At 45.4% G+C, this 18,015-nt stretch overlaps 1 protein-coding gene across 1 annotated transcript in view; it reads left to right on the top strand.

Annotated features, from left to right (window-relative positions):
• The window catches only part of CENATAC (centrosomal AT-AC splicing factor), a 124,354-nt gene that overhangs the window by 52,290 nt on the left and 54,049 nt on the right, over positions 1–18,015 (top strand). The window contains exon 6 of the mRNA XM_086956747.1: positions 513–577. Coding sequence (XP_086812873.1) covers positions 513–577 — 65 coding nt within the window. The remainder of the gene's footprint in view (positions 1–512; positions 578–18,015) is intronic.

Raw genomic sequence — 18,015 nt, forward strand, 5'->3', positions numbered from 1 at the left:
CCTGAACACTGTTTTCCAGCGCCTCTCATCATGTGCTCACCAGAACTCTACTTTCCTTCCCAACAAACCTTCAGCTCACGAGCACACTGCCCTCTGAAACCTTCTATTACGTATGTGTGTTCCTCTCAGCAGAGGCTCAGTGGATCGCTGAATCGTTCCTGCCTCTCCTCCAAGGTTTGTCAGGGAATGCATTCCACCCTCCCCCCCCCTTCCTTCATTTGTCCTTAAGCCCCACCATAAGCCCAAGGAAATGTTCAGGGTGATATAATGACTTGGATCCCATTAGAGAACACTGGATTCTGCAGCTTTGGAGAAATCAAGCACCACAAATAATACAGTTTTATCAAAACATTTTGGGGAGTGGGAAGGCAGCTAAAAGAGACCAAAATGACATGTCACCAAGCACAGAGCAGGACATTTGAAGTCATAGTAGCAAAATAGGATTGGGCAATTGTGAATGTTGTTTTTATTGAAAGCCAGAAAACTGTTAATTTTTCCTGAATCAAACTCAGCCTCAGCCAGAAACCGACCCCTGCGAAGACCTGTCTGCGTCTTGCTCCTCGGCTGACAAGCACAGGTAAGGAATGCCACATCCACCCATTCTTTTCATTGTCTTAATCTGTCTTTTGTCAACGGAAAATAGATTTACTGTTAAAGGTTCGAAGAAAGGGTCCTTCTAATCCCGACAGCCTCCTACAACCTTCTTCATAGTCCTCTATCTCACTATAAGGTCTGGTGATTAAACCAACTGCAATATACTGTCTCTAGACTGTATGTAATTTGCCTTCATCTTTCCAAGATGTCGGTTTAAGAATTGTGAACACTACTATATATCCTTCAGAATTAGGCACCATTTCTAAGGGTTGTTCTGTAGAATTGAATATCTGAACTCTTCATCCGAAAGCAGTACTGTAGACTCTAGAAGTAGATGTAAAACCAAACCAAGTACTTGACGCTGCATGTAGAACTATGCATAGTTCTCCAAGTGTGGCTCCAAAAGTGGACACAGTCCTCCTGTTGAGGCCTGGCAGTTAATGTGTAGTCTTATTTTATCAACCAGTGTTAACACTTAGCATTGTATTTAGCACATATGGGAAATCCCTCACTGTGTCTGGAATGGCAACTTTCTGGTTTGCATTGGACTGCAGATGATATTGAACTTATGAAACAGACAGAAAAGCAGCCAGGACAGAGAACCTAACTTGTGTCATGGATCTGAATCAGAAGGGCAAAGCAGAGCGAGTTTTGTGCAAAGGGGCTGGGAACAGGAGAGGGCCACAAAGCAGGTGATCTGAATACAGCACATCCCATAAAACAGCATTGTAAATGCAGTAAACATACTGTAGATTGCTATAACAAGGTTAACTGACCTAATCTGAAGAGTAATGAAATGAAAATACATAACCTAAACACTTCAGTGGCATAGTGCAAAGCAGCACACCGAACAGAGATGCATCAGCTCCCAAGTCTAGCATTTAACCCAGAAACTTGAAAGCAGGCCACAGTGAAAAGTTATGTATAGGAGCAAATCTGACCAAAACCAAAAGATAACATATAAACTTATCTACTGTATAAGATTGAATCTTCAAGTGAGAAGGGCAGAGAGGGTAAAGGACAAAACTTGTATTGCCACTTAGGTATCTGGGAAGCTAGAAATGTGGTATTAGTCTCAAGTTGTTTTGGAACAGTCAAACACTTTTGGGTAGTATACTACATTTGGTTCACTGGCGTGTATTCTCAGGGTGAGCTGATTAGCTGCTGCAGCTGGCTCTTACTCCAGGTCATTTTAGTAATCCAGCAGAAGCCTTTAGAGCACAGCTTTCCAAACTTTTCATGTTGGTGACACACCTTTTTGTGAAAAAAATTTCAGGGACACAGTAACGCGAGGAAGCGCAGCGAGTGAGCCTGAACCACCTATGGTGGGTTCAGGCCCCACACCCACATACTCCACCCCACACAACCCCTCACACACCACCCCACAGACACACCACCCCACACACAACCCCCCCCCCACACACACAACCCCCCCCCACACACACAACCCCGCACACACACCCCCACACATACCACCCAACAGACACCCCCCTCCCCCCCACCCCCCCCCCCCCCCCCCCCCTCTACACACCAATATCCTTTTTATGGATGGTTAAACATTACTGGCTATTAAAACATACAAGTGAGTTTTATTTGCACAGGTCATCTTAAACTGAATTTGACACATGAAGTTAATTGATTTGACTTATATTCACACAATTTAGTCATGCAGGAAATCTGGGATTTGAACCCAGGCTTTCCAGTAACACTTAGTGCACTAAAGCCATTGAGTAGGTTGTTAATTTCTTATTCTCAGTCCCCTTTAAAACCAGAATACAGTTTTTGTACAATTCTGTAGGATGAATAGTACACTGTAAAATAAATGCCGATCACAGGTTAATCTAACACAATATTTAAAAATAAATAAATGTGCATAATGAAGGTGAGGGAAAGCAGGACACTATATACTATTATCACTGGCTTTTTCAGACATTAGCTAGCTATTCTATGCAGCGATTTAAGTGCTTTACAAATCGTATGGATACTGCAGCAGGGACAGGGCTCGGGAGCGCAGAGGCGGAATCCAAAGGCAAGGCTAAAAAGAACAAATTCTGGAACCATTGTGTTGATTTTTCACAATCAAGTAACTACATATAAAATAACACAGAGCTTAAATGGAAAATTAATGAAAGGTAAAATAATTAGTGGGAAATGCTCTATTTTATCTTATGAAACCGCTATTTGTTAATGCAATCACTACAAATGTCTATGTATACAATCACAGGCCCATAGCATTCAACCCTGGTGCAGCTGGGAAAGTGACGTATATTTTTAGTGCTACGAGGTCCCTGAAAGCACTATGAATGTGTAAATCACTACTTTAAAAGCGCGTTACACATAGTATAATATAGGCTGTCACAAAATGTGCATATACATTTAGGTTAAAGATAAAAAGTGCATCTAAAGTACAGATTTTACTAATAAGGGGATTATACCTGGTACAACATTTTTATACCTGTCCACTTAAAGCACACACTCCCCAGCTCGGCTTGGAACACTTTTACAATACCTCTAATAAAGAAAATATCTCTGCCTTCAGGAAGCTTCAATTAACCATCAATTAATGCCTATATCGGCTCTTAAGCAACCTTTACATTCGCACATTTAAAAGTTGTGCACATTTGCATTTCTTTCAGGAAGCATGCACAAGAAACCTTGTTTTTTTATCTGTCTGCCTCTGCTTCGGTATTACAGCCCAGGCGACTCCCTCTCTTCCACTCAAGCTGGGGAATTGGAAATTCTGGAATTAACGTTTGTCCTTTAGCTGAAACGTTAAAATTACTGCCAAATGAGTGCTCGGAGGGTTGCCTTATACGAGAGATGAGGTGGGCATCAAAGGGTTTCAGCCCCCACCCCCATTGGCATCAGAGGGCTTCAGCCTTCATTCATCCCGTCGTGTGTGGCGGCCCGGGACCGCTCACAGCCGCACCCGAGCATTTCACAGCTCTTTAAAGACCATGTGCATGTTAATAGGTCCTATTAACATGCACAAGGTCTTTAAAGACTTGTGAAGTGCTCGGCAGAGTCGAGCTGCAGGGGCTCTTAGAAGGGGTCAAACAACAACAAAGCCCTATAATAGGTCTTTGTTGTTGTTTGACCCCTTCTAGGAGCCCCTGCAGCTCGACTCTGCCGATTCCCGGCAGAAGTCATTAATCGCGCGACACACCTACGGTTAGGGCGCGACACAGTAATGTGTCGCGCCACACAGTTTGGAAAGCTGTGCTTTAGAGACTGTACCAGGAGCCTGTTGGTTGCCATTATTGTGGTGCAAGGGTTATATGGAAAAAGGTTTTAATAAAATACCCACTAAGGTCCTACAATAGGACAATGGCTCACCTGTTTAATGACTTTTAACACCAGGTTTGCTTCCCTGTACTGCTTCTGGGCAACTGATGCGGCAAGAAGAGTGTGTATTCCAGACACCGACATAACATGAACAACCATTGGCATAGCCAATAGGTCTCGCCTTTGGGACCTTATAAGTATTTAGTTATGCAGCACAATATCCTTACTGCAACAACATCAACTGTTGCATGGCTAAACACTTATAAGGTCCCAAAGGCGAGACCTATTGGCTATGCCAATGCTTGTTTCCGAAGCTGGGGAGTAGATGAAAAGCACCTTAACTCCAAAGGGAGTTTGTTCCACAGTGAAGGTCCCAAAAATTAAATGGACCTTACCCTCACCCTCCAACCACCCCCTCCAGGTCCGTGGAACCCTAAGGAGTTGTGAAATATTAATATGCTGTTTATAGATTAAAAGCACCATAACTCCAAAGGAGTTAGTTGCACAGTGAAGGTCTCAAAAATGAAATGGACCTTACCCCCACCCCCCAACCACCCGCTTCAGGTCCGTGGAACCCTAGGGATTTGTAAAAGATTAATATGCTGCCTTGAAACAGCAAACGTTCTCGGAAGGCAAGATGAAGTAAAACATGTTAAATGTAAACTGGAACTACGCGGCTGGCATGATTACCTCAATGTTTTTTGTAACTATTTACTCGATCAGTGTGTTTTTGCCTGCAAGGTTAAATACGCCATTACAAGGCCGATAGGAAGGAACTTGTTTCAATGTCTATTTTAATTATAGTCACGCCTGAGAGCAGCATGGACGCGGCCCTCTTGGTTTTGGTTTGTATATTTATTCAACCAGAAGCCTCATCGTGTTTTCCCAGGGGCCACCGCGAGTACAATGCCACTCACCGGCCAGCAGGCAGGAAACCCGTACAAACAACGTTTCATCCTTAATTGAAAGTGGAATCAGTAAATGTACTACGGTGACACCGAAGGGAACGAGAGTGGCAGCAGGCGCGACATACAACCTGCTTCTTCTTGTCACAAACCCTAGCAAATTGGGCAATAAACAGAAATTTCATATTAGAAAAAGTAAAATACGCCTCTTCGAAAATGCGCGGAAGGAAACTTGTAGTCTTGCAATGATAGCAGGCTACACTTGTGTTTACCGTGCGTGAGTGTGCGAACACCCCTTTGTTTTGGTGAAATGTGTTAATGCTCCGTTCCCAGCCTCGCAGTACCAATGGGAGCAGGAGGCCTCCATGGCCACGACTCGGCCTGGCTCCAGTCAGCCCCCGGCTATGAGAAGCTGCCCCCGCACACTGCGCAGTGGCTCCTCCCGCCTCCCCCTGCAGCCAGGGGCTCTTTGATTTGCCTCCTGGTTGTGAAGCTGAATATTTACTTGTTAGTTCAAGGGCAGGACTGGCGGGGTGCAGGCGGTGGCCTGCGAGTGGAAGTCTCTCGCTGACAGCCCGCTGCTGCCAGGCCCCGGGACACTCTCCCCGCACCCGCTGCCTGGCCCCCTTCCCGGCTCCTCTTTCCACCAGGCCCCCTGCTTAAATTCAAAACTGCCAGCGAGAAGACAGATGGACCCAACCCGCTAGGAAAGGGGTCGCTCGTCAAATACACGCTGCCTCTTGTTTTTGTTTGTCTTATGTGGTTATTTCATTGGCAGGAGATTAAAAAAACTCTGTTCAAGCTGCTGTTGGGACCGAGGGCTCTGGACTAAGAATGTAAACAAGTACATAGACTTTTCTCTTTTTCTGCCGTCCCACTTGGACAGCCTCAGCCTGATTTCCTTCTGAAGTCAAAGGTTTCTTATCTTTATGGGACCATGTGTTTGGCCCCATAAAGATAAGAAACCTTTTATTTCAGAAGGAAAACAGGCCAGGCGTCAAGTGGGACGGCAGAAAAAGATAGTCTATGTCAGCAAAAGCTCTTTCCCAATGGCTGGCCGCCGGCCGATGGGAAAGAGGGGCGGGGCTTAAAGTCTGATACTCAAAGCCCCTCTAAATCATAAAATCTCGCCAGCAAGACTGCGCATGCGCAGCCTACGCAGGTGAGACCAAAAAACGTAAAGTAAAACATATGTAATGCTAAAAAAGTGCAGCAAATGATCAAGGGATAGAAACATGTTATTCTGGATTGATCACCACTCTATAGTGTGAGTGTAAACTGGTACTAATATTTAATTGTGTATTCTTATAAAGCTCGCTGTACATGAAGCGGGGAGGAATATTTGCCTCACATTACTTGGAACCAGAACACACTTAGTCACACCTACAACCAGTAGTTAATACTGAAACAGTAAATATAGGAGAACTTAGGGGTGAAGAGAAGCTAAGACATTGTTCTGTGTGACCAACGTTATAAAGAGATTGGGAGATGGGCAGAAGTGTGATAGCGAAAGACAAGTACGGAAGGCAAAAAAATACTAACTAGCCCTATTGTATGCTCAAAGCACTATCAGACGCAGAGTAGAGTAGGGCGTTATAGGCTAAAAGAGGGAAGAAGACATACAATAAATAATTGGGATTTATGAAGAAGCTAAGTGAGATTGAACTGAGAATAATGCAAGGAGGATCAGAAATTACTAGACGGGATGAAATGGCTAAGAACAGCAGTTGTGAAGAAGAAATGGCTAAGAGTAAAGTATGGTAGGTTAGAAAAGAACTCGGTAGAGTGAAAGATTAACATGATAGGGGGCGAGTAGGATGGAGAAAGCAAAGCAAGATGAGCCTTTGAGTGAGTTATTTAGGTGTAGGTCAAACAGAAAAGTTTGTCCTTAGCTTTTAAGAAAGGTCTATTAGTAGCCTGCTTGTCTGGTTTTGGAAGGAAGTAAGTTCCGAATTGTTGCAGCAGCACGCTGGTTTGGGCGCTTTTTTGGGGAGGGTTATAATTTCTTGAACTCAAGACTGAAGGTTTGGGCTTCTTACGCTTTTGTTTCCTTAGTTTATGGGTGATGGCTGCATTTTAAGTGTTTACCTTTAAATGTCTTGTAGGTAATGCAGGCAATTTTGATTTTATTCTTGCTGCATGAGAAAGCCAATGTAAATCTTTATGGACCCGGTGATATTGAGTTTTCTTTTGTGTTATTCCTTACAAAATTCTAGCTATCGATTGGATCACTGCTTTGAGGTTTAACTCAACAAAGGAAACACCATTTAGGATCAACTGCACATAATCCATTTTGGATAAAACTAGAGCTTGAAAGCCCTTCTGAAATACTTGGGTTGAAAAATGGGATTCGTTTTTTATAGTGAACAACATGGCTTGGGCTTTAGGGGCAGTTTGTTCAAAATGATAGGTAAAGGAGAAATTGGAGTTAAGCATATATTCATTAATGTTACCTGGACCGCACAAGAAAAGTTTTCATATATGCATTCAGAGAGCATGCTTTGCTCGTTTTTGAATCATGTTGTTTAGGAAGTACTCCATTTTTTAGGGTTTCATTTGAATGATATCCAGATTGGAATTTTTTATAAAGATGTCTTCATGATAGATTAATGTGATTGCATCTTAAACTAGTAGCCTAAGAGATCATTGTGCATTATTAAAAGGGCCAGTATGATCACTCACTTTTGTAACAGTAGAAACTGAATGCACAGTTAACCCAGAGCACAGTACAAAGGTTACGTTTAAATAAGTTTATGTTGGATATCCTTGCTTGTTCTCTGTAGCACAGACGGGCCTATATCAGGTAATGCGTTATCTCCGTTGCTTTGATGTAGAACTTAGCAGGCACATGTCAGCCATCACTTCTTAAACATTTGATGCATCAGACGATTCAAGCCCAAATCACATTTCAAGAAAGGGTTGAGAAAATGTCTCTGTATGTGAGGAAATTGGCCATGGGGAACGTCTTAGTCTTACAAGCTAGTTGGCAATGTTTTGTGGGAGTGTCTTTCTATGAGTGAAATCAAATCTTTGCACAGTCTGGTGTGTCATCAACAAGAGGGCAAAGCAGGGGCTGTTTTACCCATACTTAGTCATTGAAAACACCCAAACCTTAGAGCTGCTGGAACATTTTACTCTGCTGTGTTGGAAAATCTATAGCAGATTTTCAGTTAACTTTAAAAGTCGCCATGTGGTCTGGGTTTGGTGATTAGAGTTCATTCAGTGCCCTATGTTCTCTTCATAGGTGCCATTTCATAAAGAGTTCAATGGTTGGAGTATGTTACCTTTTGACTGTCCTAACTCCTCAAACTTCACCGTACTAGTGTGCCATCTATAAATAATACATTCTTACTCAGTAGTGTTCCATATAGGTATTCCAAACCGGTTTTTAACTTTATTTATGGTTTTACTGTTGCATGATGGGAGCTAACCTGACCACTTGAGCCTGTGGAAGTACGGGTATATCAACTTACCATTTAGAGAAGGGAAAACAAATAGTTTCTCTTCCACAAAAGTCCTGTGGATGTAACCAAAGTGAGTTTGCATTAGGAACATTACATTACCTGGCAGTCAAATGGGTATTTAAATTGGGTCTCTTCACCCTTTCTTCTTAGAGGGCGCACACAAGAAATCTGAACTAGCTTTTACAAGGCTGTATTTGAAGCTGGGTTAAAAGCAGAGTAAATGCATAAAATATTACAGCAGATATAAAATGAAATGGTGTGATTATAACTGAAGAAAGGGTAAATAATGTAAGAGCAGACAGTATGTTACAATTTATGATTTCACTTCTTACTGAGTCCTGGCTGAAAACATTCAAAATGAGGGGACTACCATTGTGAGGGGTGCATTATATTTATACCATTAGTAAATATTGGAGGCAGACAACTTAAAGCCCACAATGCTTGAAGCTCTGTTTATGATAATCCAATTTGGTCTTAGTCAGTAGCCTTGATAAATAAATAATAGTTCCCTGTAAGTCTAATATGTTTCTCTTGCAGAGAGAGATGAAATCAGTTTTTTAAGCGTGATTCTTGGAACTATCTAGACAAATTGGCCCCTTGATGAGTGATGTAAAGTGAGAAGGCGACCATGAGGATTCTCCTGCAATATTTCACATATTATTTAACTAGGACCATGTTAAAGCATTTTACTACATATGAGTATTTGAAGTAAAAGCACTTTCTTGTAACTTAATACTTACAAAACATATTGTCATATGTTAATATGCATACATGCGGGCAAAAAAAATCAAAAGTTGCAAATAAACATATAAGGCCATGGACCATAGAAAAAGAATCCAGTGTGCACACTACAGTGGACACCTGAACAAATAATGCAAAATGTATGACACTCATACAACAATAGTGGACATTCATATTAAATATATGAATATATATTGAAGCTGATTATATATGGTTGCACTTTGATAGATGATCAAGTAAGGCAAATGCCATAAGCCTAATGCAATATGAATGCAAAGCATGGCATTGAGGAAAATAGCATCTATGTGCCCTCCTTAAAGTAAAATCTGTGAAGTAGTCAGGCTGGCTAAATCCAAATCAGTAGGCTTGAATATAGGCTCAATTTATGATGGTAAAAAGACATGATTAATACCATGGAAAGTGCTTTTGAGAGAATTGGAAATAGTGTGGATAAGGCAATGGACAACACATGATTGAAAATTGGCTTTGAAGGACCTTCTGACGAGTATATTAACCTACTTTCCAGCAGGTCCTTCAAAAACAGTTTTACGTTTTGGAGGTGTAGGTAAACAAGTTGATTGTGGCACAGGGGAAGCATGCGTTTTTGAATACGCCTGATGTTGATAACATAAGATGTTGGCACTTGAGGGAACAATAACCGTGATCAGAAGACAGCAGTTGTGATGCTGGGTAACTGCAGTGCTCCACAAAGAGAGTGATGAATATCAGTTGGTTGAATATCTCCCACCGATCCATGCCGAGCACAAATTGATGTTGCAGACAAATGTTGAGCACAACTGTGTGATAGCAGGCTTGGCACTGAAACATTGGCCGTGCTGCTGGTTAAAAACAGTGAAAACTCAAAGTTTAGTATTCATGCAGAATGGAAATCAAATCCACACCAAATAGAAAACAATGGCAGTGCTACTCAGTAGAAGTAGGAAAGAGCAAGTTCATAACCTGAGAATAATGATGAGAATGGTAGCACTTGCAAAAGCAAGAACCGGTAGTGATTCAGTGAAGGCTTATAAAAAAAGCACCAAATGCAGTTTTTGCATGCAGTAACGATTCCGGTGCCTTTTTTTCTTAAAGGCCTCGCAAATCTATGTATTATTGGAGGTGTCAGACCGCACCAAATCACCAAAATGAATCTGTTCTTGTGTGTTTAGGGTATTGCAAACCTCTCTCTCTCTCAATGGAGGATATAGTGTAACATTTTACAATGTTTTAAACAGTAAAGCATAACCTTAGCACAATCCACAAAATAAACAATTCTTTCTGGAAACCTAGCATTGCCAATGAGCGCATGGTCTGAGGAAATGACCAAGGGGGATGCCCAGGCAAACAAGGCCAGGCTTCACAGAGTCACAAGGACCTTGTATCATAATTCATATTATAAAGGATCGCCTAAAATATTTGTACATGAAGATGTGCAGATTAGAAGTACGAGATCAATGTGATACAGTCCGCATGATGATTGTGTAAATGGTTACAGACCTGAATCTATGGTTAGTGGGAGCCATATGGATAGTGACATTGTTTGCTTATAGGCCCACGGTCTTCGAGAGTACTGTGTATCATTGTAATCAGAAATTGGGGCCCTCCACCATTTGCAATCTGGTCAATGTGTATAATTTATCTTTAGGAGCTGATGGGGTCTGTAGGTCCTTAAAGTAATTCATGGCCAAGCGTTTTATTTGCTGTATAATTTCATTAAGGAAAATAATGTCTGTGTATACAGGCATGCATGAAACAATATGTCAGACCATTGGAGTTGCCTTGATTGTGTTTGTTTTTCACTATGCACTGGAATGGTAGCATCCCATTATGTATAACTCTGGTCTAAAAATGACCTGAGGATATGGGGATAATAAGATGCTTTATGACTTGTAACCAAAACTGTTGGAAATCATTCAGAATCCTAAAAATAGAATAATAAACAGATGGATCAGTTCTACGGTCCATGTCAAAAATGTATGAATTTCTTTTCAAGACCTTCTGACTGTCAGCAAAGGCAGTCCAATAGTGCATGCACTTAGTGAAGTTATAAAGTTCATATTGCCCAGTTGATTGAATGTAGTGGTGACCATAATGGTGAAAACAGTTCAATTGTGTTGAAATAAGAATCTTTGTTGTTGAATGAAGCATATGTGTTGAGATTACCCTAGAACTGTTTGACAGCATTGATGTCTCACCAACTTGCATAAAGACTTCCTGGGAAACAGCACCCATTGAGGTGCGCAAGACAATAGTTTTTTAAACCATTTCCATGCGTTCCAAAATCCGATAAGGATTCTTATCCCAAAAAATGTCACTGGATAGCCAATGATCAATGATGATAGAACATGGTAGCTCCTTGCCACATGGCAAGAGGATGTGTGACTGCATCTCTGGTAGTCCAAGAAGAATAATAAATTCCCTTTGGTATCCAAATAAAATAATTGTTCAACCAATCATCTCAAATATACCTCAAACCATTCATATCAATCGTACATAAAACTCATATGCCTATATTTGCAATGCCACAAGACAACCTATATTTCATTAAAATATTTTAGACACATTAAAAATTGTTAATTATACAGAATTCATAAATCTTCATATTATAAAAAACAAATATCATTATACAATTTCATGTATTTCATAAACTGCAGATCGATCAAGAGGGAGATGCAAAAATCATCAAGTATCAATAAACACATATTATGTCACATATAAATATAAATCCTACAAATAGTAAAACACTATATCCACATATTAAAAACAATTAAAAATATAAAGTCTAAAAGAAAGATAAAACAAAAGAAAAGAGAGACAGACTGACAGCAAATACAACAGTACACTTATTAGTGGTGTGTGGACTAATCCAAGTAAAAAAAGTCAAATGCCAGACATGTATGCAGTCCAAGTGTTTTTATCACAATGACTGGCCGGTACACTGGATTGAGTTTATCCCAAGTGTCAACACGTTTTGGTGGTGTTTGCAGAGTAATGGCAACATTTATCAATACAAATATAATGTGCCTCTCCTTTTAGAATCTTCAAACAAATGCCCAAGCAACTGGTAAGGTATCCTAAAGGCGTAAATAGTCCTTGTGGGGAAATGTGTCCACCGTTTACTAGAGGGATACCATCACTCCAATTGAAAAATCCTGTTGTGAATGTTCTATTCAGTTGTACCCAAGGATTCCAGGTCAATCTGTTTACACTGTCCCTCCTTGTGAGTGGATATTCCAGGATCTCAAACCGCTGGACCAACAATCTCCCGAAAGCATTTAGAGCCTATAGTGTTTTCCAGTCCTTCGCCGTCCATGCATCCGATCTGCTAGTGTAGTAGATGTGTGCATCTCTTGTAGGGCAAGCAATGGAGAGCTATTCAGTGATCTAGTACCCCAACATCATCTTCAAAATAATAATCAGTATTGTAGGCCAGAAAATAAACAATTAGCTTGCTGCAAAGTCCCAAACATCGGACAAGGCTAGATGAATATAACTGTCACTTCCCCGGCAATGGGGAATTATCTATCTGCACCATATATTTTCAGACATTGAACCGTGTAAAACAGAAGAAAGAATGACAACCATCACTTCCTAAATATCAAGTTCCTGTGAAGGCATTTTAGCTTTTTGTTATGGTTTGAATGATAATGCAGGCTTAGTAGTTATTGGTACAGCTCAGGATTCATGTTCGGAAAAGCTGGAGACTCGGCTGCTACTCCTCCAACAGGAGAAGCAATCTAAAGGTTTGCTAATCTCTTCTAGAGGTAACTCAAGAATAGAGAGATGGCGTACTGGATAATCTGAAGTTACTTTAGCTTCGATGGAGGGCCGCAGAACAGATTTGGTGCATGATGCTGCTTGATGTGATTAATGAACACCTTTCTGTTTTTCTTGGCACCAAGCAATGGTGGTAGGATAACAGTGCAAATGTTGTCTATAGTAAGAACTGGAACAAGTCGTCCGAGTATTGGTTCAACTGAACTGTTTCCAGGAATCCTTTCTTCTGCAAATTCTCCAGATAATGGAAGCCACCCTTGAGCAGTTTTAGTTTAGAATGTGGAGTCTGCATAGCCCTTTTTAGGTTTTGACTGGCGATGCGCACTACGTGCGCATGCGCCAAAAAACCTTATGAGTTGTGTGTGCAGTCTAGTCTACGCCCCCTCCTCCCATTGGCTAGCTCCATAAATGGAGGCTAGCCATTGGGAGACGGGCCTGTCCGTCAATGCCGGACCAGATTCGGGGGCGTTCCCGAGAATTTTTGGCTTTTGGCTACGTCAGCCGAAAGCCTCTTCTCGTCAACGCCCCCGAATCTGGTCCGGGTCTGCAGCCGATGGATTCCCCCCCCCCTCCTGAGAATGTTAACTGGCAACTGGCTGCTCTGCCGTTTGGGAAGCGGCAGGGTGAGCGCGAGGAGGCAGGAGAGACGTTACGTCACTAAATAGGGTGTTTTGTTCATGTGAGCAATTTAAAAATGTCGACGTCTGACTGTGTACTGATCCTCGTGCAATATCATGGTACGTGGTTACTGGGAAAACTCTGACACTTTCTCGTAGTATGTATTGTGAGCTCAGCCTGCGCTCGTATGTAGTGATCTACCCCTAGCGTGCCTGCACTTTTTCACTTACACCTGAATGATGGCACGGGACATCTGATTGTGCGCTGACACTTCCTGGTGAAAGGACAGCTCGGTGCACGAGTGAAAAGTAGTGGTTTCTTGTGTGGTTGTCTACTGAGAGCGGAACAATGGTGCACAGGCAGAATATACAGTTGCACGTATGCGCAGATACATTTATGGGCCTGCGGGCCGCTGGATGGACGTGATCACATGGATGAATTTCTGGCGCTGTATTTATTTGTGAAGAGTTTTGTAAGGCGCTGCGGGTTGCCCATGGTACTTCGGAGCGCTAATTGCTGAACATGGCACACGCGCGCTAATTGCTGAACATGGCACACGCGCATCTCATTTACTACAGGCTAGTCCAGCATTGCACAGAATAATGTCATTTTGCTCCATGGCGGTGGAGGCTGAGTGTGCAAGCGCCGTAACTGCACGCGGTCGGTCATTATGCACTGACACTGGGGCCGAAGTGTGCGTGCACGGATGCCGGTGGATTGGCAACTGATTATCTGCAAGTACTACCCGGGACAGGGACAACCAAAGCTGATTGTGCACTGGTCCTTTATACACGGGCACTGTGACTGGTGCTCGTGCACACAAACCTGCATGCCACCATCGAAATGTGCACTTTTAGAGTTGATGACGCAATGTCCAGACAGCATCACTTATATTTGAATCGTGTGCATTCTGGTGTGCTATTTACGCATCACTTATGTATAGGACTGCCCCCTATGTACTCAGTGCCAAGTACAGTATTTAAGCATCACTTATGCATAGTTATATTGGCAGGACCATTTTAAGGAGCATACTTGCAGAAATTAGCGACCAGTGGTTTTGTGTTTACGTGCTAAAGGCAAAATCAGATGAACTCTACACATGTTTTCTTGAAAGTAAAATGCCTATTGGTTCACTGTTTTATTCAATGCACGTATATCGAGCACGCTGGCACGTGCCTGAAAGGGGTTTTTCTCTTGACATGTGTGACATTCCCTGCCGTTTTGATAGAAAAATGTTTCTAATCAGATAGCGCCTAGAAGCAAAGCAATATATTGTAACCCTTTTAGGAAAACCATAAACAGCTTCTTTGCTCCGTACCCGTGTGTCCGTTCCCGCCCCCGCACCCCCCCCCCCCTCTCCGTGTGTCCGTTCCCGCCCCCGCACCCCCCCTCCCGCTCTCCGTGAGCGATCATTTACACTTCTAAAGTATTATCAGTTCAGGATAGCCATGTAAAACAACTATACGTACAATATGTGTCTATGGAATGTATTTACATAGGCAGTGGGTATTCTGAATATCTTGAATTGACCAGGCCTTCTTGGACCTACGTTGGACGTACCTGCGTTAGTGGGTTAGAAAACAACTTGATGCATCTCATTGAATGTTGGCTTTAATACTTGCAACTCATTGCTGTCCAGTGTGTTAGTATCTAATCAGAGCGACGGAAGAATGCCAAGACTACATCACCCAGAATGCACTGGTTTGCCACCATAATTCCAGAACGGAACACAGACTTTCATTATGACATGGAGTTAAGTGGCCATCCTGCGAGTGACTAACATGTGTATCGGGGTAGCTTTGCCCCGGAACTATATATAGGGGCAAACCTTGAGGGTTAACGAATGCAAACGAGTTCGGTGGCGGTTTTGCACTTGTTATGCCCCTACCACTCTATTTTGCAATAATCCAAAATGCTAGTTAAAAAGCAGCATGAGCCCCATCTCGTAATATTCGCAGTTGAAACTGCTCGCGCCAATCTTAACCGTACCACATGGGAACGGATCACCCTGATGTGCAGAGGTGTTATCTCGTGTTTACATGTTCTAGTCGAAGTTATAATATCTGAAAGAAACACGTTAGTGTTAGATTCCTTACCTTAGAATATCCCCAGGCGTCAGTCTGGATCCGGAAACTTTTGCGTAGCAGTACCCCTGCGCGTCGGTAAGCGTCGTCTGCAGGCGTCCCCTGCGGCTCCGCGTCCGTCGTCGGCGTCGTGCGCCGTGATGACGTCGCTGGAGTACATAGACGCCGCCTCCGCGCGCTGACGTCAGTTCTTCTTTTTTCCGCGCCAGTGGACGCAGATCTGAAGAGCAGTACTCCGGTCTTTGACCAAGTTTTTCGATTGTTTTTTCCTCTACTGTGCCTGATAGGATGCCTGGGTTTAAGAATTGCGATGACTGTGAGCGCACGATGTCGGTCACAGACCATCACCGCCTCTGCCTCCGGTGTCTGGGCCCTGACCACGACGTGGACTCCTGTGTCGACTGCCGGGCCCTTACCAACAAGGCTAGGCGGGAGCGGTCCCGCAAGCTACTGGAGCTCCGGGTGTCGGCCCCACGTCGGGACCGGGAGCGGTCCCGGTCCGGCCGGAGGTCGAGAGAGCGTTCGAGGGAGCGGTCGCGGAGCCGCGCCGGGCGCTCCGGAAGTCGACACCACTCGTCAGGCTCGTCAGGTAAGAAGCACAAGAAGTCGGGGCGTCGTCATCGTACCCCCGACTCCCCCCCGACGCTCGCGCGATGCGGCCGGGGGCTCGGGTGACCCCAACCCCGCGGCTCCGCGAGAGTCGCCGGCGCGGCCTGCCTCATACCCTCCGGTCCCTGGGCATGGCGCGACGCCTGAGGAGATCGAGGCGTTCCTCATGGCCATGAGGGCGCTCGCTTCTCCGACGGGGCCTACGGCGCCTTCGGGCCCAGTGCTACCGTCTGGGGGCCCTAGCGGTTCGGGTGTCCCTGCCTCGGCGCCGTCGGGTGCTCCGGCCCCGGCGCCGCCGACGGCTCCGACCCCGGTGCCGCAGGGGCCTTCGGGATCGGCGCCGGCTGGTCTTCCGGCCTCCCCGGCGCCGTTGCCATCGGGGTTACCCCCGACGCCGCCCCCGCGCGGCGCCGGTTCTCCGCTGCCGGTTCCGGCCGGCGGTGGGGTTCCGACGCCGGCTCCGGGCGGCGCCGTCCCCTTACCTTCTCCGACGCCGGACGCGGCGCCGGACGGGCGTCGCACGACGCCGGTCCCGGCGCCGATGGGGCCCATGAACCCCGAGGAGCCGGTCTTCATCCTTGACTCCGAATACGGAGAGGATGAGGAGTACGGTGAAGGTTGGGAGGGGTCCGAGGACCCTCTGGCTCGCGAGTGCCAGTGTGACCCGGACTGGACAGGTGACTTGGGGGATGCCAGTGGTTTGGACGACTCTCCTAACCCTGGTTTGATCTCTCCTCCAACCGTGGCATCGGTGGAGGGAGCTGCCTATTCTGTGGTGCTGATGAGGGCTGCCAAGGCCTTACACCTTGAGCTCCCCGTCGCGGCCGTGAGGCCTAACATCCTCACCGAGGTCTTCAAACCGCAGTCATGCCCACTGGAGCCACTGCTGCCGTTTAATGAAGCCTTGTCTGACGTTCTGTTGGGCACGTGGTCCAGGCCCGCTTCAGGTGCGCCTGTTGATCGGAACGTGGCCAGGCGCCACCGTCCTTGTCCGGACGACCCCAAGTACCTGTCTACCCACCCCACTCCTGAGAGTCTGGTGATCCAGGCCTCGACCTCCCAGTCCGCATTCCCGTCGGCCCCGCCCGACCGGGAATCCAAGAGGTATGACCAGTTTGGCAAAAAGGTCTTCTCGTCCATTAGTTTGGGCCTGCGGTCTTGCAACACCGCCTGCCTCTTGGGCCGCTACACCCACTCTGTGTGGGATACGGTCGCGGAGCTGCTGCCAGAATGCCCCATGGAGGTGCGGGCAAAGCTCGGTCAGGCTGTGGCTGAGGGCCGAGATGCAGCGAAATATTCAATTCGGTGTGGTCTTGATACGACCGACTCGCTGGGCAGAGCTATGTCTACGACGGTGGCGATTCGTCGCCACGCCTGGCTGAGATCCGCCAATTTTTCGGCTGATGTCCAGAATACCCTGATGGACATGCCGTTTGATGGCTGTCACCTGTTCGGTGACAAAGCGGACCACGCGCTGGAACGCTTCAAGGACTCCAGGGTCACGGCCAAGTCCTTGGGTCTCTCGACCCAGCGTCAGCAACCGGGTTCGTTTCGTCCCTTTCGTGGCCAAGGAAGGGGCGCCCCCACACGTGCTGCCAGCCACGCGCCGCAACAATCTTTCCAACGCGGTGGCGGCCGTGGAAACCGCCGTGGTGGCGGTCGGGGACAACGGCGGGGTCAGACCACACCCTCCCCCGCAGCATCTACCCCAAAATCCTCCTAGTCCGTGCTTTCGGCCCCATGTGACGCCAGTGGGTGGCAGGGTTCGCCATCACCACGCTCACTGGCGCACGATCACTTCGGACAGGTGGGTGCTGCAAATCGTCCGAAGGGGCTACTCCCTCCCCTTCGAGACCTCTCCTCCAGCCATGCCACCGCAGAACCACCGTGTGTCGGGGGACCACTTGACACTTCTGCAGGAGGAAGTTACGGCCCTCT

The sequence above is a fragment of the Lissotriton vulgaris genome, chromosome 2_1 (genome assembly GCF_964263255.1).
Source record: "Lissotriton vulgaris chromosome 2_1, aLisVul1.2, whole genome shotgun sequence".
Taxonomy (NCBI): Eukaryota; Metazoa; Chordata; class Amphibia; order Caudata; family Salamandridae; genus Lissotriton; species Lissotriton vulgaris.